Source organism: Lepus europaeus, chromosome 23 (assembly GCF_033115175.1).
Source record: "Lepus europaeus isolate LE1 chromosome 23, mLepTim1.pri, whole genome shotgun sequence".
In the NCBI taxonomy this organism is placed as follows: domain Eukaryota; kingdom Metazoa; phylum Chordata; class Mammalia; order Lagomorpha; family Leporidae; genus Lepus; species Lepus europaeus.
In genome coordinates, this window is record NC_084849.1 from 25,952,392 (window position 1) to 25,978,612 (window position 26,221).

Consider the following 26,221-nt stretch of genomic DNA (forward strand, 5'->3'; position numbering starts at 1 on the left):
TGTCACCAGGATCAGCACCATGAAGCATGGTGATGAAGGGGCTGACAAGGCATCCCGTTCCTGACATCGGCCAGGCCATAGCCCGGTCAGGCATCAGATTCAGGTGCACACCTAACTGAGACAAAGACAAAATAGAACTTGTCTGAAAGACAGAATCCGGGGAGGGACTTGGGGGGCAGGGTGGGGCGAAGGGCTGAACGCCCAGGCAGAGCAGCCATGTGTCTGTGAGAGACGACCCCTAGGTGGGTCTACGTGGGCAGCAGGGAAGGCTCTAGAAGTAAGAGCCTGGCTGGCAGCTGTCTCCCAGCAAAGAGGCTTCCTCGGCACTGTGGGCCCCGCCTGGAAGACAGGTGCCAGGCGGGCCCGTACAGCTGGGGTCTCCTCTGAGGATCCCTGGACTCCGATTCCAGGGTGGCTGGGGCCTCCTGTGCACTAGCTGGTTTCCGGAGTCTTCTCCCTCCCAAGGGAATCAAGTCCTCCATGAGCAGCACTGGCCGGAAGCTCTCCGGGCCCTCTGCGTGCAGAGAGCACAAGGCGGCTGTGAGGCTGTGAGGCTGGGATTTCCTGTTGGCCGTCTCCTTCCTCCGCCCACCGCCCTGGACTAGACACAGCAGACTCCAGGTGGGGGACACGGAGGAGGCGCTTGTCTATTCAGGTTCTCGCCTCCTGGGGCTTCTTTCTCCATGCCCAGAGAGAGCAAGCGGAGACTGTGTTCTGATCAGTACCCCTACTCCCTACTCGTGGAGGCTCCCCCACCCCACCCCCTGAGCGCTGTGTCAGTGATTTTAAATCCAGTGGCTTTCACTCAGCCGGAAGCCTGCTGAAGAGAACGGCATTGTTGGAAAAAACATACAAGTAGCCTCTCCCCTTAAAGAACATCCTGAATTGCTCAGAAACTTTGGCCTTCCTCTCCCACTCCCCACGTCTTTAATATCATTTTAATAGAGTGATGCACACCAGAATGTGGCATTTGCAAAGTTCCCTCTGGTTTCCCTGGTGACCTTGAGCGGCCTTGGTACGTCAGATGCAGCAGCAAGAAGGCTGGGGAGAGAGGCCGTGGGTGCTCGGCCTGGGCCGGGTGCCAGGCTCCCCAAGGACAGATAAGCTGGGCCCTGCCCTTGGCCCTCTGGGACCAGCTCAACAGCAGCCAGTGTCTTGGGACCAAAGGAACTCGGGGTGCCCTGCCCAGCCTTGGTGTCCCCTTGAGGAGCTGGGGGGCTCGTGAGCTGTGTCCCAGGGCTGAGAACGCCCACCCCGCCTTTGGCTGGGCGGCGGCTGCACAGGTGACCACCCACTGCCTAGGAGTGTGTTTCTGGCTGAAGCTGTGTCAGCTTGGTTCTGGCTTCCCTAAGCGTTTGAGACTTAGGGTCACAAGAGTAGGGTGGAGAACTCTCCTGCAACCTTCACACACAAGCACCGCTTGGAACGCTGCACCGTGTGCGAACCTGTGCACGCTCACCCGCACGCACGCACGCACTCTGCCTCTCACGTTTTCCCGGGATGCCTTGAGAGTAAGTTGCAGACGCCCGCCCCTGTGCCCTGAAATACTTCATTGTATATTTGCTGAGAACGAGAACATTCGTTTTCCATAACCCACAGTACAATTTGTCAAATGCAGGAGACTTGACAGTGTGGTACTGCTATTTAACACAGTCCATATGCAGATTTGCCCTGAATTAGCTCCGGATCAGGATCCAGGCTGGGGCCATGTGATCTACTTGGTTGTCATGTGTCTTTTTTTAAGATTTATTTATGGGAACCGGTGCTGTAGCGTAGCCAGTAAAGCTGCTGCCTGCAGTGCCAGTATCCCGTATGGGCGTCAGTTCCAATCCCAGTTGTTCCACTTCCAATCCAGGTCCCTGCTAATGTACCTGGGAAAGCAGTGGAAGATGGCCCAGTCCTTGGGCCCCTGCACCCACTTGGGAGACCCAGAAGAAGTTCCTGCTGAATCCTGGCTTCAGATTGTCCCAGCTGCAGCTGTTGCAGCCATTTGGGGAGTGAACCAGTGGATGGAAGACCTCTCTCTCTCTCTCTCTCTCTCTCTCTCTCTCTCTCTCTGCTTTTGCCTCTGCCTCTGCCTCTCTGTAACTCTGCCTTTCAAATAAATAAATATTTCTTAAAAAAAAAGATCAAATTATTTTTAAAAATTTATTTATTTGAAAGGCAGAGTTAGAGAGAGAGACAGAGATGCCTCCCATTTCTCCCCAGATAGGTGCAACAGCTGGAGCTGGGCTGATCTGAAGCCAGGATCCAGCAGGAGCTTCTTCTGGGTCTCCCACATGGGTGCAGCGGCCCAAGGACTTGGGCCGTCTTCCACTGCTTTCCCAGGCACATTAGCAGGGAGCTTCATTAGAAGTGGAGCAGCCAGGGCTCAAACCGGTGCCCATTTGGGATGCTGGCACTGCAGGCAGCTGCTTTAACCTGCTACACCATGGCATTGGCCCCTTGTCACATCTCGATAGTCTGCTTCCTTCTGAACCCATTCCTTAGACTTAGCTCATCTTAGGTGACTTTGACATTTGTCTGCTTTGTGCTTAGGAAGAGATTCAGGTTCTGTGTTTCCAGGGGGAAAAGCAATGTCACAGCAGGGAGGCCGTGTCCCCAGCTCCATTTGCGCTGTTACTAGGGCAGCTCCCTCTCTGATGAGCTGGAAGTGTGGAAGTGAGCTGCTTGGAACTTGTCACACCTGGGAGATGTGAGCTCCTTGAGTCGGGGGAGGAGATGTCACCCAGACTTAGCTGAGCTGTCCCAAATCCAGGCCACGTTTTTTTTTTTTTTTTTTTTTAAGATATATGTAATTGAAAGGCAGAGTTACAGAGAAAGGCAGAGAGAGAAAGGTCTTTCATCCACCAGTTCACTTCCCAAATGGCTGCATCGCCTACAGTTGGGCCAATCTGAAGCTAGGAGCCAGGAGCTTCTTCTGGGTTCCCATGTGGTGCAGGGGCCCAAGCATTTGGGTCATCCTGCTCTGCTCTCCCAGGCCACAGCAGAGAGCTGGATTGGAAGTGGAGCAGCCGGGACATGAGCCGGTGTCCATACGGGATGCCAGCACTGCAGGCAGCGGCTTTACCCACTGTGCCACAACACCAGCCCCGGAAGAATTCTTGAGTCTCATCTTTGCAGCTGTGAGGAAGGGTCTGGAACGTGAAGGTGCAGTGGCTTCTCAGGTGTGGTTAGCATGGCAGGGCTAAGCCGTTCTTCCCCCACCTGCTGCTGCTGTTTCCTTCCAGTGCTCCCAGGAGCCTGCACGCAGCTCCTATAGGGAACCAGGCCAGAAGACCAGACCAGGCCAAAGGCGCCTGGGTCCACCCAGCATCTAGGATCATCACCTGTGGAAACACAGAAGCCCATATACGCGCAAATGCACGTGGAAACAGAATTTAGATTTGACACAGAGCAAACGCCAGGAGCAACGATGGGGAGTTCTGGGCCCGGCCAGCGGATCCCTTGGGTCTGCCTCCCCTCGCCCCCAGGCCTGGGCGTGCTGGTCCTTGGTGTGGACTGGTTTCCCCCTGCCTGTCCCCAGAGGTGCTGTGGGGCCCAGTGATGGCGGTGGTGGCTGCGCACACACACACCCCCACCCGTCCAGGGAAGTCACTCCGATGAATGCCTGTCTCTGCCTCTCATAGCTGCAGCTGACAGGTGTCCCGCCTGCCAGGTGTGCAGCGGTGACACCTGGGCATTGGGAGCTCCTCTTCCCCTAGGGCAGCCCCACTGCTTGCTTCTTGCATGTCTGGAAGGATCTGACATGAACACCACAAATCCCCAGAGGCTGGGGGCCTGACACCCCCTCACCCCACCCGCCACATCCTGTGTGGTCTCTGAAACCTAGAATGGGGAAGGCCCCTCTCCGCCCGACCTGTGCAGAGACAACCTCTCCGGATTCACCGACTGCCTTGAACCTGAGCCCTTGCCAGGGCGGGGGGGAGGGGGGGAGGCTTGCAGGGGAGTCGGGTGGGAGGAATCTGCAGTTCTAAAAGGGCGTGGGTACCTGCTCAGCGCCATGAGTCACTTCTCAACGTGTCACTTCAGAGAGGGGACCACGCTTGGTGCGTGGGGAGAGGAAGCAGGTGGGAGGCAGGGCACAAGGGAGCGGAGGTCTCTGCAGCCCGTGCGTGGCCTGCCCTGCCTGAGCCGTGCTCAGGAGCCCCCTGCTCACCTGCCCCCCACTCTCTCTCTCTCTCTCTCTCCTCCCCCAGGCCAGCCAGTTGGGTGTGTACCGGGCCTTTGTGGACAACTACGGGGTTGCCATGGAGACGGCCGAGAAGTGCTGTCAGGCCAACGCCCAGTTCGCAGAAATCTCTGAGGTAACCGACATCGGGATATGGCTGGGAGAAGGGGCGCCGGCGATCCCCACCCCCACCCCCATGTCCAAGGTCAGGCTGGCTCTGAGCCCCAAGCCCTCTGTCCCAGTTCTGCCGAGCGTGTCCTCTGGGGGCCCGCGCCGGGGACACTTGGTGCGACCAGGCAGAAGGAGCAGTCCTGAAGTGCCCAGCCCCCATGGGCCAGGGTCAGTTCTGGGGTCAGCCTGTATCTCCGTCCGTGTTCTGTGACGGAACGCCTGAGATCTTTGTAGCGGGGACGCTGGCAGCGTGGGCGTCTGGTAACAGCATTCTTGCTGCATCCCGATGTTGACACGAGCCATCCCCTGGAGAGACAGGGCAAGCTGCTGGCTTGGGTCTGTCGCCTGCTTCTTCCAAAGCCTCTACTGCCAGCCTGGGAGCCCCGCCCTCAGGACCCCGTCTAGTCCTGATCAGCTCCTGGAGACAGCCCCACCCCCGCTGCTGCCACCTCCCTGCATCAGCACCCAGACTTGGGGGCCGAGTTCCCAGCATGTTCCAGCCACCGTCTCACACTGTCTGTCTGTCTGTCAGCAGTGCAGAGCGTCCGTGATTCTGCCCCTGATCAATGTTTAGGACGCGGCCTGGATGGGGTCTCATCACCCGAGTCCCAGGGCTGACTTTGCACCTTGTCCCTGGAGGCTGCCTGGCTGTGCGTGGCCCTGTCCTTGCCCAGGAAAGCAGGTGTAGGCTTTGAGGGCTGGGACTGCTGGGGAGCAGGCAGGAGGGAGCCAGGGTGGTGGTGCTGGTGCTCCTTGGCGGCCCCGCAGTGGGGAGAGGAAGCTCCGGATTGGAGCCTACACACCCAGCCCAGGGCTGAGGCGTTGCTGTGTCCCTGCTCAGGGGCAGCCTTTGGGGGACTGGAACCTCAGACGGTGGAGGAGCAGGGGCTTCGGAAGTTCCTGGACAATGTGTGGTATGAAATGCAGTTCAGAGTGGTTTTATACCCAACCAAATAAATAATTAAATTTTACAGCTGTGTTATTTGAGAGCTAGAAGTGGAAACAGACAAGAGAGCTGCCATGTGCCGGTTCACTCCCCTAGATTCCTGCAACGGCCCCATGGGACCGGGAACTCCATCCGGGTCTCCCACATGGGTGGCAGGAAGCCAGCTACTCGGGCGATCTCTGCTGCCTCCCAGGGTGTGCGTTAGCAGGAAGCTGGAGTCAGGTGCCTGAGGCAGTGTTGAACCCAGGGACTCTGATGACGGAAGGGTACAGGGACATTACCTGCTGGGCCAAGCACCAGTCAGTCCTTAAACTAAAACCTTCTCATTCTGTTTTTTCTTCCTTTTTTTTTTTTTAAAGATTTATTTATTTGAAAGTCAGAGTTACACAGAGAGGAGAGGCAGAGAGAGAAAGAGATCTTCCATCCGCTGGTTCACTCCCCAGATGACTGCAATGGCTGGAGCTGCACCAATCCTAAGCCAGGAGCCAGGAGCTTCTTCCTTATCTCCCACATGGGTGCAGGGGCCCAAGGACTTGGGCCATCTTCTACAGCTTTCCCAGGCCATAGCAGAGAGCTGGATCAGAAGTGGAGCAGCTGGGACTAGAACCAGCGCCCATATGGGATATCGGCACTTCAGGCCAGGGCGTTAACCCGCTGCGCCACAGTGCCGGCCCCTCATTCTGTTTTTCTAAGAACTTTTTGAAATACCTTCGTGTTAGTTCCTGGGACCCAGAAAGAGGAAGTGGAGGCCGTCCAGGGATCTAGTGTTGAATCAGGGACCAGGCCCACCTGTAGGTCTCCATTCGTCTGGACAGGGAGTGTCCCCAACGTTCCCTGCCCTGTCAGCGCAATGGCCAGTGGCAGCTGGGTGGTGTCCCCCTCTGTGGGAGCCTGCTGTCACTCTTAACCTGCAGAATCACCACACTCTTGGCTTCCACGTGCCCTCTCCCATGACCCTGCATGGGAGTAGCAGCTTTAGAAAGAGAAACAGAAAGAGCAGGGAGTCCCTTGGGACAGCAGCTGGAGCAGTGCGGGCGGGGTGGGGGGGGACAACACACCTGCATCCCTCCGTATCAGAGTACAGGTTCAAGTCCAGGTGACGACAGCTGAGGTCCTTGGGTCCCTGCCACCTACGAGGGAGGAGTCGAATGGGGTTCCAAGGTCCTGGCTTCAAGACCGGCGGAGTCCTGACTGTAGTAGGCATTTAGGAATGGGAGTGAACCAGTAGGTAGAGAGCTCTCTCTGTCCCTTCCTCTCTATAAACTGAGAGCTGGGTGCGGGGCGGTATCCTGTTAGGCCAGAGTCTGCCAGGCTGGATTCTGGGGATGACAAAACGGTTACGCGTTATGTGAAAGGGACTTCTCCGGGGTCATGCAAGTTTGGGAAACCTGAGGTTACACCAAGCCCCCTAAGCTTCCTGTAGACGAGGCTTCCCGGAGGGTGCACGAGGAGCGCAGGCTGCCTCCAGCCGCCTGACCTCAGCACCGCGCACCCTTGGGGAGCTGCTGAATCAGACGAAGAAGGCAACAGTGGCTATGGGGGACGCTGAGCTCTGAAGTGCACGGTGGGGTCCGCCCCGTGAGCTGGAGCGTACCCCATCTTTGTGGGGGAGGGGTCTCCTGCAGCACGAGAAGTTGGGAGAGCGACCTCAGCCCATATCATTTGCTGCGTACACCTGGCCCTGGGATCCTCAAAGCTGCTTCCCAGAGAGGCTCTCACCCACACAGGGTGGGGGAGGGGGTGGAGGATCTTATGACTTCGTTTCTCTTTGCATCTTGGGCCATATCAGTGATGCCCTTGATGGAGTTGTGTTGAAACGTGGCCTGTCCAACCAAAAAGCCCTGGCCCCACCCCAGAAGTCTCATTTTTTTAGGGAGCACGTTTGCAGCCTAGGCGAGGCTGGGTGTGGGTAGAATCCGGTGCCAGCTCCATGGCAGCAGGCCCGCCTGGGGCCAAGTCCAAAGGTGAGCGCTCTTGGGAGCCAGCAGCTCCCCCACCCACCCACCCTGCGCGTTGTCACGTGGCTCCAGGAAAGCAGTGGCGTGCAGTTAGCAAGGATGCTGTCATCTGCCTTGTTTGCAAGATTCTCTGTCGTTGGAGGTTCTCAGCCAGGGGCGATTTTGTCCCCAGGAGTTGCTTAGCAATGTTTGCACACACCTTTGGCTGTAGTTAAACAGGAGGTCAGGGCTGCTACTGCACATGTAGGTCAAGGCCAGGGACTGCCCTGTGTCCTACAGTGTGCGCAGGACGGCTGCTCACCTGCCCAGGGTGTCCACGGTGCCAAGGTTGAGGAACCCTGTCCTGTTCGTAGCACCCTGAGCACTCAGCTTACCCGCGGGTCCCTGCTGTCCCACGCATCTCATTCGGCCACTCAGATCATACCCCTGCGGTTTGCCGCGTCTGAGGTCCTCGACCATGAAAGAAGGCTGGAGCTTTCGGCTGGAAATCCCTGACCGTCTGTGTCCAACCAGTACAGCCTTGGCCGTCCACATGAGCGTGTTCTCTTCTCTCTGCAGAACCTGAGAGCCAGAAGCAACAAGGAGGCCAAGGACCCGACCACCAAGAACTCGTTGGAAAGTGAGTTTCTCCATGCCAAAACTCCTCTGTTGTCCACAGCTGGCCACCGACCACGGAGGGGCTCGTGGCTGGGAAAAACAAAACAGAGACCAGCCACTGTCTCCCTGTTGGGTCGCCCTCTGGCATCTAACCAGTTCTAGACTTCAACTAGTGGGAGGCGGCACAGGAAAGGGCCACCCTGCGTGGGACGGGGCGGGGAGGGCCGTGGTCAGGAGCAGTTCGCCAGCAGCACTGCCCGCCAGGAAGAAAGTTAGGAGTCAGCGCGTGTCCCCAAACCAAGGGCATTTAAAAATGTCACTGTTGTGTTGTCCCCGATGGCCCCATAGGGAGATTTCACTTTCCCTGTCTTTCAGATGACAGAGCGGGGTGTAGGACACAAATAAAGGAACCCACGCAGGGCGCAGGGGTTGAATCAGAGGGGGCAGGCTTCCGGGGCTGCGTGCGACCTCACTCTGCTCAGGAAGTGGTATCAGGCTTGACAAGTGGCTTCTGACTTCGGGTGGTTTAGGACGGCGTGTGGGTGGCCAAGCCCCCTCCTCACCCACAACAGCACCCCTGGCTCCAGTCCCCAGAGCCTCCCCGTGCTCTGAGCCTCAGTCTTGCTGTCTGTAAAATGGGGACAGCAGCCCATTTTTACTCCTACTCCAGTCACGGGGCTCCTGTGCCGCTGGAGGCTGGGTGCCCCCTCCAATGCGTTCCGATCCCAGGGCCACCGGTCCAACCAAGAGCTTTGCCAGCATCCGAGTCAGCTCCTGCCCTTCTCGGAGCCAGGCCTCCAAAGCCTCCAGGGACTGACATTGAGAACAGCCTGCAGATCTGCTCTCAGGGCATCTGCCAGGCTGGAGAGCGGGGCTGGTGGGGGTGGGTACTGGTCCTCATCGGGGTGCTGGCAGGCTCCTACACCCCAGGCAAGGAGGCACATCAACACTCTGTCTTCTTAGCGATCACCGCCAAGTTAGCGTTGGCACTGCCCTCTCAGGGTGTGGCCAGCAGCCCTGGGCTTTCCCAGCAGGTGCTCTGTACGTGGCCATAGGGGCTGTACAGGGGGTGCAGATGGTGGGGTTGGGGCTGCTGCCGCCCCCTTGCTCTTACGGCAGGGGTGGGCAGCAGGTGGTCATCTCTCACCCTCCCCGTCTCTCCGTAGCGCTGCTGTACAAGCCTGTGGACCGGGTGACAAGAAGCACACTGGTCCTTCACGTGAGTCACAGGGTCCCTCTGCAGCCCCAGGGCACCACAGCCTCCCCAAGCCATGGTGGGGGGCTCCCCTTCACCTGGGGTCCCCGGCTTCCCCTCTCCCAGCTCTGGTTCTGGTGTTTGTCTCTTCTCTGCCTTCCACCTTTATTGAGGATGTGGGAAGGAGGTGCCGCTGCCATCAAGGGCCCCATGGGGTGGGGTGCAGGGAGACTTAAGCAGCTCCACACGTTCCCAGGTGTTCCTACTGGGGCAGGTGCAGGCAGAGCTGGGGACTGGGGAGGGCACATCCTGTCTCACACAGGCAGGGGCTTGCAGGGGGAAGCTTTGTAGCTGTCACAGCCTGTGGGCCCCGAGGTGGCTGGGGCAGGGTACCGGTCAGGTCACTGTCTTGTAACCTGGGGAGCACATGCAGCAGGGAGATACCCCCCTCTCGTCGCAGAATCACTGAAGGGGTGTCTTTTTAACACAAGTGTACTTCAAAAAGTTGGTGGAAAAATGGAGTTAAAAATGGGTTTATTTGGATATAGAATTTTTTTCATAACACATGGAAATTGTGTATTATAAAAAAATGAAACATGGAATTCAAAATTGGTCAGACACAAAAATAAGCATACTTTTTAAAAACATTGTTTTATTTGAAAAGCAGAGAGACAGAGAGATCTTCAACCACTGATTCACTTCCCAAATGACCACAACAGCCAAGGCTGGGACTCCATCCGGGTCTCCCCCATGGGTGTCAGGCCTAGACACTTGAGTCATCCTCCTCTGCCCTCCCAGGCATAGTTAGCAGGGAGCTGGATGGGAAGTGGAGGAGCTGGGACTCGAACCAGTACCCGTATCGGATGTGAGCATTCTAAGCTGTGGTTCAACCCACTATATCACAGCACCCACCCCTAAAAAAAACTCTTAATTCCATTTTTCTACCAACAAATGCCCTTGTCCTGAAAAACAAAACCAAGAAATAAAAATATCCCCAGAAGGCCCTAGTAACACACAGAGTTGCACATGCTTTTTTTTTTTTTTTTTTTTTTTTTTTAATTAGAAAGGCAGAGAGAGAAAGAGAGAGAGCTTCCATCCACTAGTTCACTCCCCAGATGGCCACAATGGCCAGAACTATGCCGATCCAAAGCCAGGAGCTTCTTGTGGGTTTCCCATGCGGGTGCAGGGCCCCCAAGGACTTGTCCCCTCCCAGGTCATAGCAGAGAGCTGGATCGGAAATGGAGCCTCCGGGACTCAAACCAGTGCCCATATGGGATGCTGGCACCACAGGCAATGGCTGTACCCGCTACGCCACACAGCACTGGCCCCATTTTTTTAAAAAGTTACAGCAATCCACGGAAGTGTGTGAAGTTCCCACTTTACCCCCATGCCGACCAACAGGAGCACCTGTTAAGTGTATGCAGCAGGTGTGGCTCTGTGCATTTTCTACTCCGTGTCATTTCACGGAGGTTGCTGCACTTGGGCCCACAGGGCGCTGCCTCCTTCTCTCTGAAGCTGCGTGGTATTCCGTTGCGTGGATGGCTCACAGGTTCTTCCTGTGCTCCCATGAAGAGTCTTTGGATGGAGGGGAATGAGACGTGAGATGAACCGGTTGGCAGGCTCTGGCCCCGGCAGCCTCTGGGCCTCTGGCAGGGTTGGTCCCGGCCTGAGGCGTGGGTGTCTGGGCCTCATGACAGAGAGAAGCCAGCCCCTCAGTGTCAGCCAGAGTGCCTTCCCCTGCTCACTTTCCATCTCTCCAGCTTCCCTTTGCAAAGAAGTTTGGGATCTGGGGGGTGCTTTATGAACAGTCTAGGCGAGGTGCTCCTGGGTCCAGGGAGTGGAGGCCAGGGAAGGTGCTAATGCTTCTACAGTGGCCAGAGAACAGCCCCTTACCCCAACAGAGCTATCCAACCCAAGATGCCAATAGCGAGAGCCCGCCGGGCACTGTGCAGGCAGCAGGGGTTTGGTGTGTGTCTGTCAGAGCACCCTTGGGGCCCACCTCCAAGAGGGTCCTCACATAGGCCCCCCAGGGCCCTCCCAAGAGGCAACAGGAATTCCCCGGGGAGCCTGCAACTCTGAGCGCCGTCCTTTGTGGGCGTGGGTGTGCGGTTCTCACACCGTGAGTGGTGCTGGTGCTGCTCTCTAACTAGAGTCTCCTGGTTCCCTGCCTACTCCCCCCACCCCCTACAGGACCTGCTGAAGCACACTCCCCCCAGCCACCCCGACCACCCCCTGCTGCAGGACGCCCTCCGCATCTCGCAGAACTTCCTGTCCAGCATCAACGAGGAGATCACACCCCGCAGGCAGTCCATGACGGTGAAGAAGGGAGAGGTGAGCGGGGTCCCCGGGCTGAGGGACGCAGAACACCCGGGTCCCAGACAGCTCCGCCCAGGGAAGCCTGTAGGCTTCAGGGTCTTTGACTGTCTTGCTCTGTTGGCAAGACATGGCATCACAGGGCAAGAGAGGAAGAAAAGAGGTCTTCTGTGGCTGTGGCTCAAGGTCAAGGGCACCTACCTGGTTGGTGATGGGCCTCCATGCTGGCTCAGTCCTGAGGGCTGCCCAGGCCATCACAGGACAAGGGACAGGGGGTATGCGTCCATGCTGGGCTCTTTCTTCCTGTACAGCCACCAGGACGCAATCTGGGAGGCTCCGCCCTGGTCACTTTATCTGATCCCAGTCACCTTCCAAGGCTCAGGCCTCCAACGCCAGGGTCACCTGCACCCTTCCAGCACCTCCCAGTCAGCATCGTTTCTGTGGGCAAGGGCTTAAGGGGGGGGGGGGGGAAGGGGTCAAACCACAGCAGGGACCTCCTGGCTGGAAAAACCCAGGCACCATCGGGGTGGACGTGTGGGGGCGACCGTCACTGGGCCTCGCTCGAGCGCCCCGCTCTTCCCGTCAGAGTGGGTCACAGAGTTTTTCCCCACACTCTGGCCAGCTTGGGGTCCCCAGCCAAAGAGACCCACTTCCTCTTACCTGGAATCCACCTACTTCCTGTCTTTGAAACACAGTTAACACCAGATTGAAGGATCGGCAAGAGGGGACCCGGGGAGGGGTCCGTGGGTTGTGATGGAGACTGGAGAAGGGCTCAACAGCTTGATGTCACTTCATTCCGGAAGCTTCCCAGCCCTGCCCACCGCGGCCTCTCATGCTGTCCTCATGCTCATTCTGTTCTCAAACGTTGTTTGCTCCCTGGCCAGCAAGTGGCCACTGATTGGCCCACAGAGGGTGATCCCTTGGGTGCCTCTGCTGCAGAAAGGGAACGAGTTCTCATGGCTCGGAGAGGTCTCAGCCTGACTGCACCCTGCGTCCTGAGCTTTCCACGGTGCCTGGCTAAGCCAGGATGACCAATCAATGCCCATACTCATGATGTCCTGCTCACTCCGCCTCCCAGCTGGTCCAGGAGCAAGCATTAACCGATCAGAGGGCAGGGATGCACACATACATACACACACACACACACACACACACACCCTGGCCCTGCCATCTCAGCCTGACCTGCACCCTGCATCTCGAGCTTTCCATGGTGCCTGCTGAGGGAGGGACCTCACTGATGGCTAAGCCAGGATGACCAGTCAGTGCCCATACTCATGATGTCCAGCTCGCTCTGCCTCTCAGCTGGTCCAGGAGCAGACATTACTAATCAATCAGGAGACAGGAGCACATGCGCACACACATTCACACACACACACACATCCCTGGCCCTGCCAGGGATGGATCCACAGGCTGTGTCCACACACACACACCCCTGCAGAGATGGGTCCACAGGCTGTGTCCTGTTAGAATTTGCAGCTGGGGTGAGGGGGCCTGAGCTTTGGAAGTTCCCCCGCCTTGCAGCCTTCTTTCTGAGGTGTGACACCGCATGTCAGGTTCCCAGTGGCACCGCGCTCAAGTCTCATGGTGACTCCATGCAGTCAGAGGCTTCCTTGCACTGTACGGGTAGAGCAGCTGCAGCTCAGAGGGGCTGAGTGCCTTGTCCCTGGGCACACAGCCACTCAGCAGCTAAGCCAGGAGGTGAGACCAGGTGTCCTCTGTGTGCACCCCTGGTGTGTTACGCTCTGATTCCTAACCCCCCCCCCCCCCAACTGGTGAATGAATCGGACTTGTCCAGCCCTGCTCTTGTGCCTGCATTACCCAGGGGTTACCTGGAGGAGGCTGGGTCCCTTCGAGTTCTGTTTCTAGTTTCCCTGGCAGCTTTGCAGCAAAAACAAAGATGGCTGCCTCGGCCTGGGTGTGCACGGATGCTCCCCTCGACATCTGCCAGGAGCTGGCCAGGCGCCCTGTCTGGGCTGTGCCTAGGCACTCCAGGGCATCATGGAGAGGGGCCAGCAGCCTCAGCCCCCAGCACCCACTGTGGTTCCAATGACATCATCTTGGGCCGGTGTAGTGGCTCCAGGGAAGGGAGGGTGCCTGGGCGATAGCACAGGAGGCAGTTCCCGGGGACCCGGAGCAGCAGGCTCTGCCCGGGAGAGTGGCCTTTCTCAGCCTCTCCGGAAACATCTAAATCCAAGGACCCCGCAGGCACGTTTTCCTGCCATCCCGGATCCTGTGGGCTGGTGGGTGGGTGCTCATTTGTTTAGTGCAATTGGCTTCACAGTCAGATCACCGGCTCCCCACTGCTGGGTAATTTCCCCGGCGTGGCTGCTTGTCTGTCTGCTCTGAGCCCTGCACAGCCTGCTGCTTGGACTCCGAAGCATGTGGGTTGATCTGGATTGGAGGTTTTGTTTCCCAAGAGCTGGCCAGGCACTGGCTGCAAAGCCCGTGTTAGAAAGCAGCCCAAGTGTTGGGCCCCTGCACCCACATGGGAGACCCGGAAGAAGCTCCTGGCTCATTGTTTCAGCCTGCTCAGCCCCAGCCGTTTGGAAAGTAGACCCACAGATGGAAGATCTCTCTCTCTCTCTCTCCTTTTCTCTTTGTATCTCTGCCTCTCAGAGAAGTAAATCTTTTTAAAAAAATGAAAAAGCACTGGAGAGGCTGGACCTAGAGGCAAAGCTGGAGAGGGCAGTGCCCAGCCAAGGGCAAAGCCAGGGAGGGGTGGGGTCCCTAGCTCCTCCAGACATGGAAGAGCAGCCTATATAGGATGGGACTGGGCCTAGACTATTTAGTTTTTTATTTTTATTTTTTTATTTGAGAGAGAGCGCTCCCATCTGCTGGTTCAGTCCCCCACCTGCTCATAATGGCCAGGAGAGCAAAGCTGGGAGCGGGGATCTCAGCCCAGGGCTCCCACATGGGTGACCAGGGGACTCAGTCGCTGCCTCCCAGGGTCCACATCTGTTTAAGGTTTATTCATTTATTTAAAAGACAGTGACGGGGCCGACGCTGTGGCACAACAGGTTAACACCCTGGCCTGCAGTGCCAGCATCCCATATGGGCACCGGTTCGAGTCCTGGCTGCTCCACTTTCCATCCAGCTCTCTGCTATGGCCTGGGATAGCAGTAGAAGATGGCCCAAGTCCTTGGGCCCCTGCACGTGTGTGGGAGACCCGGAAGAAGCTCCCGGCTCCTGGCTTCGGATCTGCCCATCTCTGGCCATTGCAGCCAATTTGGGAGTGAACCATCAGAGGGAAGACCTCTCTCTCTGCCTGTCCTCTCTGTGTAACTCTGATTTTCAAACAAAATAAATAAATCTTTTTAAAAAATAAAAGAGTGACACAGAGAAAGAGATATCTCCCATCCATTGGGTCAGTTCCCAAATGCCCGCCAGGCCCAAACCAGGAGCCGGGAGTTTCAGCTGGGTCTCCCTGTGGTGGGATGGAGCTGGAACCTGCTGTGTAGCTAGGCTCTGTGGACTGAGTGGGGGCATCGTGGGTCCTGCTCTCGTCACATAGGGCCTGAGCCCCAGAAGGCACTCAGCAAACTCAAGCTCCCGGAAATCAGCCTCGTGCTTCCCACGCCCCTGGGATTAGCCATGAGAGGCTTTCCTGGGGACCAGGAAGTGAAGGTTTGCTCCGCGGAGGAAACCGGTGAGCCAGAGCGCAGGTGAGAGGGAGGACCCTCAGCCTCATGCGCAGCCTCCCTGCACAGTGTTCCTTCCTCCCAGCCACCTGCTGCACCTCTGCGGTCTGCCTACCCAGGCAGAGCCAGGGCCAGCTCTCTGGGGGTGCAGGCCTTGCCCTGGGCTCGCTGGCCTCCAGGGCCAGAATGGGCTGAATTCAGCCCCTACTTGGAGCAAGCAGCTTGGTCCTCACCTTGGCCTTCTGCCTTCTCCAGTTCCTTCCTCTCAGCCCCGACCTGGGCCACCCCCAGTGACTTCTCCTGGTCCCACCTGCTAAGACCCTGCTGCTCGTTTTCTAATTGGAATCTAAGAGCAGGCGTTTGGCCTCCCGCCTGGGCCTCCTGTTGGTGTACCTGCATCCCGTATCCAGAGTGCCTGGGTCCTATGCCCGGCTCCCCTCCTGGCTGCAGCTTCCGGCTGAGGGAGGCAGCAGTCACAGCTCAAGTACTCGGGTCTCTGCCACCCCCATGGGAGACCCAGGTCGAGTTGCCAACTCCCCGCTTCCACCCTGGGCCAGCCGTGGCTTTGCGGGCAGCTCTGGTCCCCAGGGAGGTTTCCCAGTGTGGACCCGTGGTCTGTGGCTTAGCTCAGCCTGTGATGCCAAGGCTTCAGTGAGAGATTCACATCTCCCGGTGCTGGAGCTGGAAACCCCGGGGTCAGAGTGCCGTGTGGTCAGGTTCCAGTGTGGGCTCTCACAGTGCCCTCAGCGTGGCCTTTCCTCGACCTGAGTGCTGGGAGAGAGAAAAACAATCGCTCCCTTTCTCTCCCTCTTCTGGGACCCCCGTGGCACCATGTAAACGTGTCACTTCCCACAGGCCCCACCTCCATAGAACATCACAGGGGCTGGGGGAGGGGCCAGGGCTTCCTCCCACACATGAATTTTGGAGGTGCAGTGGTCTTCCCGCGAAGGTCCTTGGGTGGGCTGCAGTTGGGGCGGTGTCTGGGGCGGAGAGCGGTGTTGCCCTGGTGACAGGTGGAGGAAGCAGTCAGCCTGGGGCAGACCCCATAGGAAGGAGGGATTCCCCCACCCACCCACCAACGGCACACGGAGCCTGAGGCTCTGCCCCCCTCCTCAGGACACCGGGGTAATACTAGGTGACCTCAGGGTCATGCTAGGTGACCCCGGGAGCCTCAGCCTTCTCGCCTGCAGAGCTGAGAGTGGCGGTGCCCTGCTCGCAGGGTCGTCTTGAGGAACAGGTGGTGTGATGAATAGGGAGCTCCGAATGGGGTGCCTGCACCCAGACAGGACTCGAGCCCCCCTCCGAGGCCCCCTAGATGGCTGTTTCACTTCGCCCTCTTAGGGATGTTCCCAGATGGGTCTTTCCCAACCCCATTTCTTTTTTTCTCCCTATAAGATTGATTGATTTATTTGAAAGGCAGAGAGAGATCCTCCATTTACTGGTTCACTCCCCAAGTGGCCACAGCAGCCAGGGCCGGGCCAGGCTGAAGTCTGGAACTCCATCCCAGTCTTCCACGTGGGTGCCAGGGGCCCATGCACTTGGGCCATCCTCCAGTGCTTTCCCAGGCGCGTTAGCAGGGAGCTGGATCAGAAGTGGAGCAGCCGAGACTCGAACCGATGCTCGTATGGGATGCCTGTTTCACAGGTAGCAGCTTAACCCACTGCACGTCAGTTGGGCCCTGCAGCCCCATCCTGTACTCAGGGAAACAGGCTCAGAGAATCAGCCAAGGCGGCGTCGTTGTCTTGGAGGGGGGTGGGGGCTGAAGGTGGGGGTGGGCGCAGCCACACACACTCTCTCTGGGTCTTCCTGTTTGGGGCCCTGCCTTCCAGAACTGTGTTTATCCACTGTTGCTTGTTCTCAAGGCTGTGGTGTCTGTCCCAGCTGGTGTCCCAGCTTGGAGCTCGCAAAGGGGGTGCCACCCCTCCCACCGCCGTGTCCTACAACACACAGGGACCCTGTGCACAAGGCCCCGCTTGCTTGTCAGTGGGGTCGACAGGGAAATGTGGCTACCCGGGGTCACACAGACAGGATAGCCGCAGAGAGCCGAGACCCACACGCCAGCAAAGGCGCTCACACATGGGGGCACCCCCCACCTGCATGGGAACACGCATGAAGAAACACAGGTGCCCTCCCCATGCACACACACATGCGTGTGCACACCCTGCAGTCCCCACAAGGTGGCTCTGTTGAGCTGCTGCCCCTCAGGCGCCAGGTCTGGCCCCATCCCCGTGCTGTGGGGGTGGGGAGATGCCAAGTCAGAGGGAGGAGCACTTTCCAGCCACATGACCTCCTCAGCCCAGGAGGAGGGGTGGGACCCAGGTGGCCCAGCCCAGCCCTTGCCTGTGGCCCCTGGGGGTGGGGTGGGAGGTGGGTGATAGAGCTGGGAGCCTGGTGCTGCTATAGACCTGAGTATCTGCTCTCCCCAGCTAGGGAGGGAGGCCTCCTCGTCCTGCACTGGTGCTGAGTGGGCGTGGAAGAAGGCAGGCATCCCCGTGTTATAGGGAAGACACAGAGCCCCTGGGAGCCTAGGCCAGAGGGGCAGGGGGACCTTGCAAGGCCTTGCAGAGTGGAGTCGCTGTGGGCACCTCTGCTCACTGTCCCAGGGCCCTCATCACCACTAGCTCTGTCCTACCTTCCCAGGTGATCTGCCCCGGGCCCGTCTGTGTCTCCTTTCCTGTGCAGATGAGGTTGGAGCCACTGCTGTTTTCTCATGGGATAGATGCAGCTCATGCCAGTTCCCGCTGACCTCCTGGGCCACCAGAGAGGCACAGTGGAGGCCAGGGGCCCAGACTGTGGGTCCAGTGGCTCCACCAGCCTTTAGAATCCATCCTTTTTCAGTCCTGGACGGCTGGAGACAGGCTGAAGCCTGGATGGATCCTGCCTGCCCTGCACCTGCTGCTGTCGTGTCCGGGCCTTGATCCCAGCTCCTCCAAGAGTACTCCCTGGGTTTGCCAGGGTCACGGTTGGGCCCCTCCTTCCTGGACATTTTCTGTTCAGGTCGTGCCACCAGTCCCCGAGGAGGGCTGCGATTTGGAGTGAGACCTGGCTCCTGTGGGAAGCTGCTGTGACAGCCCAGGGAAGCTTGTGGGGAGAGAGCTTTGGCCAGCACTCTGTCCAGCACCCAAGCCACAAGTGGCCCTGGTGTGGCACGCAGGCTCGTATGACCCTCAAAGAGACAAGAGTCCGCCACAGCAGGGTTGAGATGCAGCAGGTGCAACTGGGCTGTCTGGGAGGTTGAAAGAGCAGCCTGGAACCAGGCTTAGCCTGCCTGTCAGAGCCTCCAGAGCCTTCACTGCCACCCAGAGCGGCCTGCGTCCTCTCCTCCTAGCAGGGAGATGTGCATGTCTGACCAGCACCCACAGTGCCAGGAGCAGTCGGTGCTGTGTGCGTGACATGCAGCCAGAACTGGATGCAGGGTGCCCTCTGCTGGTGACGGCAGGGAGTGCAGTGCCTTTGCTTGGGAGTAGGGTTTACTGTCCCCACTGGCAGTCCCACGGTCCCCACCTCCTGGGCTGAGAGTCCCTCTGCTGTGACCTTGCTGATGCAGCATCTGTGTGGTCAGTTCTCCAGGCCTTCCCATGTACCCGTGGTCTCAGAGTTGGGCTTCCATTGCTGTGCAGCCAAGTGTAACAGGTGCACATGCTACTTCCTGCTCCCTGTGGGTGAGTGGCAGTCACAGGAATGGCATGCTAGTGGCCTTCCTTTAACTTTCCACTTGTGGGTTCATGGCTCCCATGTAAATAATCATTGGCTCCTCTCACCAGGGTCTCTCTTGAGCCAAGCCCTGTGTGACAATGCCATGGCACCTGTAGGAGCATCAGGCAGCCTGGTAGAAACTGCACTTGGCTTCTGCTGCCCCTGGCCCTGCAGGGTGTGTGGGAATTCAGGGAGGCTGCATGGACAAGGGAACCAAGCACACAGGGTGGCCCCAGCCTGGCCTGGCTCGGCCATGGTGGGAGTCCGGGGATGAGTGCGCCCTCTGCTGGGAGACACTGGATTTTCACCCACCACCCTTCCCAGCATTCACAGCTCGGGCAGCAGTGGTCACCCACTCTGGGAAGCTGTCCTTGAGAGCCCTCTCTCCCTGGGCTTGTGGGCTGCCAAGAGCAGAGGCCAGCGTCTGTCATGGCATCTCACTGCACTGCCCAGGGCGGGGGGGGGGGTGGCGGGGTGCTCTGTGAGGCTCATTTCTTTCATCTGTGAGATGGACATAAGGACCTGGCCGCCGGATGTTGTGATCAAGGCAGTGGATGCAGGTGCTGAGCTACCGGCCACTGTTGGTCAGATGAATGCATGGTTTACCTCGGTTTGCCCGTTCGGCAAGAAGGGCCACCCTCATCTTTGGAGTGACGCTCCGAGCTTGTGGCCTCCCACTCCCTTGCTTGTTCTCGGTCCATCTACCAAGTGCTCCACCCGGACATGGCTCGCAGGTGTCCGGCAGGTGCCGAAGTGCAGTCAGGATCCCATCCCACCCATCAGGAGGATTTGGGGTTCCCAACATGGGCCCCTCCCCAAGGGGCCATCGCTCCTGGCACCAGCCCCTGCCTGTGCTGCAACCCACGTCCCGCCTGTGATGGGCCCTCCCTTCGGGGGACATGCCCTCCTTGGGGTGGCTGGCTTCTCTGGTTGTCAGTCAGCCCCTGGAGGAGTATGGCTGTCCTCTTTAAAGGGGGTTCTCGCATCGCAGCTGCATGTGCCCCCTCCCTAGCTTCCGGGCTGAAACCCACCCCACCCCACCCCCCAGCCCCATCGCTCACCCTCTTCTATGGACCAAACACCCAGGAGGCTCCCATAAAGACTTGGTGGACAAAGCGGTTTGCATAAGCCACTGTCTGCTAGCGGGTTGATGGGATGGAAGGGGTGCACTCTGCAGTGTGAGTCTGGGGAGTGGGGGGCCAAGCATGAACTCGGCTGGGCTGGGCTGGGTGGGCCCAGCATGCCCTCCACCCTGGGCTGGCCCTGACAGAGCCCCCCCCCCCCCCCCCCGCCCTGTGCCCGCAGCACCGGCAGCTGCTTAAGGACAGCTTCATGGTGGAGCTGGTGGAGGGGGCCCGCAAGCTACGTCACGTCTTCCTGTTCACCGACCTGCTCCTGTGCACCAAGCTCAAGAAGCAGAGCGGGGGGTGAGTGACAGCCGAGGAGGCGGGGAGGGGGACCTGCTCCACTCCCACCTGGACAAGATACCCGGGTCAAGGTCAGCGGTTTGTCAGTAAGTCTGGAGAGGTTTCCCAGCGGGACTGGGGATGGCTTTGACTCCTGTAGAGAATGGGGAATTGGTGAATGACAACTCAGTGGGCTTCAGAGACTGGTGCAGGCTGGCCATCCCCTGCCAAGGCAGACATCACTAGGTGATCACCGCACTGTGTCTCTCCAAGCCTAGAGATGGATTCTACGTGAGTCTCAGCATAGGCCAGGAAGGCCTCCTGCCCCTCAGGGGTCAGGTTCACCCGGGTTGGAACCGAGCAAACAGTTGCGTTTGGCAGGGCTGGAGCTGGGTTCTCCCTCCTGGTTCTGTGATTGCCCTGCTCAACAGGTTTAACCAATCAACCCAAAGAGCCTCAGTTCCCCCCATCCCTTGACCCAGAAGGGAGACTTCAGGGGAGTTACGGGAAGGGAAGTTTATGAGCATATTTTGGTGCAAAAAGATTTTTTGAAACCCATGCATATGTTTTCATTTAAAAAAAATTCATGGGAAATGCAAGAATTTCACCTTTTTTTTTTATGCCATCTATCTTTAATTTCATATTCCGTGAATTTTGTGAAGTGCCATTGTGCCGGGTAGCTCTGTAGCCCCTCATGCTCCCACGGGAGCTGCCAGCAAAGGAGCACGGAATAAGGTGGATCAGGGCTCCTCAGACGCCCGGGACCCGGGGTCAGGTGGGCAGAGCGTTCCCAGACGCTGCGGTGTCTGCGCGTGCCTCATCCGGCCTCTCACGGGACATGCAGGTGCACAGCCACAGACAGCGCTAGCAAAGTCCAGCGGTCAGCACAGTGACCTTCTCCTTCTCCCACCCAGCAAAACCCAGCAGTACGACTGCAAATGGTACATTCCGCTCACGGACCTCAGCTTCCAGATGGTGGACGAGTCGGAGGCCACACCCAACCTCCCCCTGGTGCCCGACGAGGAGCTGGACACCCTGAAGGTCAAGATCTCCCAGCTCAAGAGCGACATCCAGAGAGAGAAGGTGAGGGCCGGCACTCGGGCTGGGTGTCCCCCATCCACCCCTAGAGAGAGTGAGGAAAGGTTCCCCCAACACACCAGAGAGAGGAGGCGAGGGCAGGCTCCCACACACACACCCAGAGAGAGGAGGTGAGGGCCGGCACTCGGGCTGGGTGTCCCCCACCCCACCCCTAGAGAGAGTGAGGGCAGGCTCCCCACCACACCAGAGAGAGGAGGTGAGGGCAGGCTCCCCCACCCAGAGAGAGAAGGTGAAGGCAGGCTCCCCCACCCCACCCCTAGAGAGAGGTGAGGGCAGCCCTCCCCTAGAGAAAGGTACGGGCCTGCAACTCTGGCTGGGCGTCCCCCCCAACCCCCCGGGACCCCTGTGAGTGATGGCATCGGGTTATAACCAGGTTCCAGGTTGTTTTTGAGGGGCCCCCAGCTAGGCTGGGGTTCCAATATCAGAGCAGCTAGCAAGGCGGCGCCTACGGGAAGTAGCCGGGAGCCAGAGGTGGGTGTTCCCGCTGTGCCTTTGCCGGGACAGCTTTCAGGCCTGGTAGACAGCTTCAGGCCACGTGATTCGACCCCTGACGCGGACTCTGTCACCCAGGAAATGTGTTGATTCTGGCACACACCCTTGTGGCTTCTGCCTAACCCTGTCATCCAGTTTACGCCACCCTGGCCCTGGCTCTGGTGCCAGGAGCCCGACCCATCTCCCCAGTGTCCCAGGGAAGAATCCTTCACTGGGGTAGACCCTGGTTCTGTGGATAGGAGGTCCAGATGCAATACACCACAGTAGGGAAGTTAAAAGGCTTCGAGATCCTAGACATCCTGGGTCATAGGAGGTGGGAATGGAGAGTCAGGAGGAGAGAGAGCGCGTGCGCACAGGGCCCCTGGTGTATACAGCTGATCCTTCCACAGCTCAAGGGCTAGCGGTGCCAAACCCTGCACATGCAGAAGTCTCTGCCTATCTTTCCTTTGAGAAGCAGAAAGACACAGATACCGCGTATGCCCACAACAGCCGGGGCCGGGCTGCAGCCAAAGCTGGGAGCCAAGAACCCAATAATGTTGGTGCAAATTTTAGGTTTTTAAGACTTGCTTTCCGGAGCCGGCATCGTGGTACAGCAGGTTAAGTTGCCACCTGAGACGCTAGCATTCCACATAAGCACCAGTTCAACTCATGGCTGCTCCACTTCTGATCCAGCTCCCCTCTAACGCACCTGGGAAAGCAACAGGGGATGGCCCAAGTGCCCGGGTCCCTGCCACCCACGTGGGAGTCTTGGATGGAATTCTAGGCTCCTAACTTTGGCCCCGATGATCATTGAGACCATTTAGGGAGTGAATCAGCAAATGGAAGATTTCTCTTTCTCCCTCTCCCACCCTTCTCCCTCTCTCCATGTAGCACTGACTTTTAAATATTAAGATCTTTTTTTAAAAAATATTTTTTTTTCATAGGGTCTCGCATGGGTAACAGGAACCCAGGGACTCCCGGGTAGGATGAGGGCATTTTAACCACTAAACCAAACACCTGATCCTCTGTATAATTTTTTTAAAGGATTGATTTATTTATCTTAAAGTCAGTGTTACAGAAAGAGACAGATCTTCCATCCGCTAGTTCACTCCCCAGATGGCCATGATGGCCAGCACTGGGCCAGGAGCTTCATCCAGGTCTCCAGTGTGGGTGGCAGGGGCCCACCAGCTTGGGCCATCTTTCTGCTGCTTTTCCCAGGTGCATTAGCAAGAAGCTGGATCAGAAGTGGAGGAGCCAGAACTGGAGCGGGTGCCCATATGGGATGCTGGCATTGCAGGCGACAGCTTTACCTGCTGCGTCACAACACAGGCCCTGTAATTTTTTTTTTAAAGATGTATTTATTTATTTGAAAGAGTTACACACAGAGAGAAGGAGAGGCAGAGAGAGAGAGAGAGAGAGAGAGAGAGAGAGAGAGAGAAAGGTCTTCCGTCCACTGGTTCACTCCCCAAATGGCCACATCAGCCAAGCCTGGACCAGGCTGAAGCCAGGAGCTTCATCCAGGCCTCCCATGTGGATGCAGGGGCCAACTTCCTCTGTTTTCCCAGGCGCATTGGGAAAGCAGTGGAAAATGGCCCAAGTGCTTAGTCCCCTGCACCCATGTGGGAGACGTGGAGGAAGCTCTCGGCTCCTGGCTTTGGATTGGCCCAACCCTGGCCATTGCAACCATTCGGGAAGTGAACCGGCGGATGGAAGACCCCTTTCTCTTGCTGTCTCTCTCTTTGTAACTCTGCCTTTCAAATAAATAAATCTTAAATAAAGAAAAGGAAGGAAGAAAGGCTCAAGCAGGCCGTGGACAGCCCAGAACTCAGAACTGTCCAGGACATGGAACAGGGGGAGGTACCCTTCTGACCCCTTCCAGTGGCACCAGTCCCAGGTGGGGAGTGCAGCTCCTCTGAGTGTGGACTGTGGGCCCGTGGTTCTTTCTGGAGAGCTTTAGGAGATGGTAGAAGTACTGAGAGTGCATCCGCAACATCAGCGTGAGCCCCCAGGCCCGAGCAGGGGCCACGCAGCGGCCACAGGCAAGTGGGGTCCCTGGGAGACTGGGCCTTGGTCCGTGCACACGTGGCTACAGTGCACACAGCAGGACAAGAGGTTCCCCCTCGGCTCTCACCTAATGCAAGCTCAGTACATCTGGGAGCAGGTGGGGAGTGACAGGTGAGGCTCGGAAAGCCCAGGACTGGGGTGCACACAGTAGGTGTTTATTCACCCAGGTGGGCTGGCAGAGTGTCCCCACATGCTCCATCCCATGCTTGGTAACAGTGTTAGCCGTGACCGGCCCAGGCCTGGAGCTGTGCAGAGTGGCCAAGAGTTGGGGCCTGGGCAATGGTTGGGGGGGGACTTCCAGGGCCGGGCCAGGTGGCAGCAGGTAGCACAGGGCCCAGGACGGAAAGCTGAGCTTGTGGCTTCTCTCCCACAGAGGGCCAACAAGGGCAGCAAGGCCATGGAGAGGCTGAAGAAGAAGCTGTCGGAGCAGGAGTCGCTGCTGCTGCTCATGTCTCCCAGCATGGCCTTCCGCGTGCACAACCGCAACGGCAAGGTGAGCGTGCCCGCCGTGCCGCCTCCCTCAGGGCTGCCCTGTGCCGGCTCAGGTCCCTGGGCTCACACGCGGCGCTCTCGGAGACAGAGACTCGTCCCAGCATGGCACAGGCAGGCAGGCAGCCACCCGGGATAGGGTCTGCAGGGCGTCTGAACGGGGTGGGGGCCCTCAGGTCTGTGCCACCCAGATTCGTCCAAGGCCAGAGAGGCAGCTCGTCTGCTGAGAGTCTGGCTCCTGGTGCCAGGGGGAGGGCCTGGGCCTCTCCTTCCATGGGCGTCACACGCACCTGTCACTGTGCACGGTGGTTTGGTCTCCAGCATCTGGTGCGGGGAGGGAGGCAGTGATGGGCTCTGCAGGAGCCTCATCTCCAGGTCTCTGCATGGGGAGCCGCTCAGGTCAGCACCCTCCCTCCCCTTCTGCAGCTCTAACCTCCAGGTTCCTCAGCTGGCTGCCCTCTGCCAGCGTCACCCTGGGGCCCCAGCAATCCGGACACCGGCCCACAAGGTGCACAGGTGCCATGTGGGGCTGGCAGGAAGGGCAGAAAGTACCAGAAGCCTGGCATAATGGGCACCCCGGGGCCACTCTGAGCTCGGCTGGGAGGTACACGTGTGCCTGGCCCCAAGGCACCTCAGAATCGCACAGGGCCCTGGCTCAGCCCTGGGGTGGAGATAACTGGTGTGCATCCTCCGTTTCTGCCACCCTAGAGTTACACATTCCTGATTTCCTCCGACTACGAGCGCGCCGAGTGGCGAGAGAACATCCGGGAGCAGCAGAAGAAGTGTGAGTGGCTCCGGCCAGGGTCTCTGGGGGCCGCGGTAATCGGCTTCTCCTCCTGTAGCCTTTTTAAAATTTTTATTTTTTTTTTAAAGAATTACTTGTGGTGTCAGTGCTTTGGCATACTAGGCTAAGCCTCTGTCTGTGGCACCAGCGTCCCATGTGAGCACCAGTTGCTCCACTTCCGATCCAGCTCCCTGCTAATGGCTTAGGAAAGCAGTGGAAGATGGCCCAGGTGCTTGGGCCCCTGCAGCCACGGAAGAGACCTGGAAGAGGCTACTGGCTCCTGGCTTTGGCCTGGCCCAGGCCCGGCCATTGCGGTCATTTGGGGAGTGAACCAGTGGATGGAAGACCTCTGTCTCTCTTTGTGTCAGTAACTCTGCCTCTCAGATAAGTAAATCTTTTAAAACAAAAGATTTGTTTATTTGAAAGAGTTAGAGAGAAGGCGAGCCAGAGGCAGAAACAGAGAGAGATATCAATCTTCCTTCCACTGGTTCACTCCCCAAATGGCCGCAACACCCAGGGCTGGGCCGGGGCAGGCCAGAGCCAGGAGCCAGGAGCTTCTTCCAGGTCTCCCATGTGGTGTAACCTTCTACACCATGGCGCCAGCCCCAAAGATGTATGTATGTATGTATGTATGTATAATGCAGAGAAGGAGGGAGAGACAGAGGTCTTCCATCCACTGGTTCCCTACCCAAATGGCTACAGCAGCCAGAGCTGGGCAGATCTGAAGCCAGGAGCTTCTTCAGGGTCTCCCATGTGGGTGCTGGGCCCCAAGCACTTGGGCCATCCTCCACTGCTTTCCCAGTTGCATTAGCAGGGAGCTGGATCAGAAGTGGAGCAGCCAGGACTCAAACCGGTGCCCAAATATGACGGCGGTGCTGCAGACTGGCAGGCTTAACCCTGCAACACCAGCCCCTGTTTCTGTAGCTTTAAAGCTTTTTTTTCCTTTAAATGGGCTTGTATCCAAGTGCAGTATTACATGGAGTCTTAATTTAGAAAAGAAGTGGACGGCAGGTCCTTGGCCTACCTGTTGAGACTGCCACATCCCACATCCGGGTCCCTGAGATCCAGTCCTGACTCCAGCCTCCTGGGAGGCAGTGGTGATGCTTCCAGTAGTTGAATCCCCACCACCCACCGGGGAGACCCCAGCTGAGTGTCCAGCTCCTGGCCTCGGCCCCAGTCATTGAGTGCCTTTGGGGAAAGAGCCAGTGGATAAGAGCTCTGTCT

At 58.1% G+C, this 26,221-nt stretch overlaps 1 protein-coding gene across 1 annotated transcript in view; it reads left to right on the top strand.

Annotated features, from left to right (window-relative positions):
* Positions 1–26,221, top strand: part of BCR (BCR activator of RhoGEF and GTPase) — a 129,716-nt gene that overhangs the window by 76,738 nt on the left and 26,757 nt on the right. Inside the window, exons 5-12 of the mRNA XM_062182099.1 lie at positions 4,200–4,307; positions 7,805–7,865; positions 9,010–9,062; positions 11,229–11,369; positions 19,991–20,112; positions 21,006–21,174; positions 24,098–24,217; positions 24,922–24,997. Coding sequence (XP_062038083.1) covers positions 4,200–4,307; positions 7,805–7,865; positions 9,010–9,062; positions 11,229–11,369; positions 19,991–20,112; positions 21,006–21,174; positions 24,098–24,217; positions 24,922–24,997 — 850 coding nt within the window. The remainder of the gene's footprint in view (positions 1–4,199; positions 4,308–7,804; positions 7,866–9,009; positions 9,063–11,228; positions 11,370–19,990; positions 20,113–21,005; positions 21,175–24,097; positions 24,218–24,921; positions 24,998–26,221) is intronic.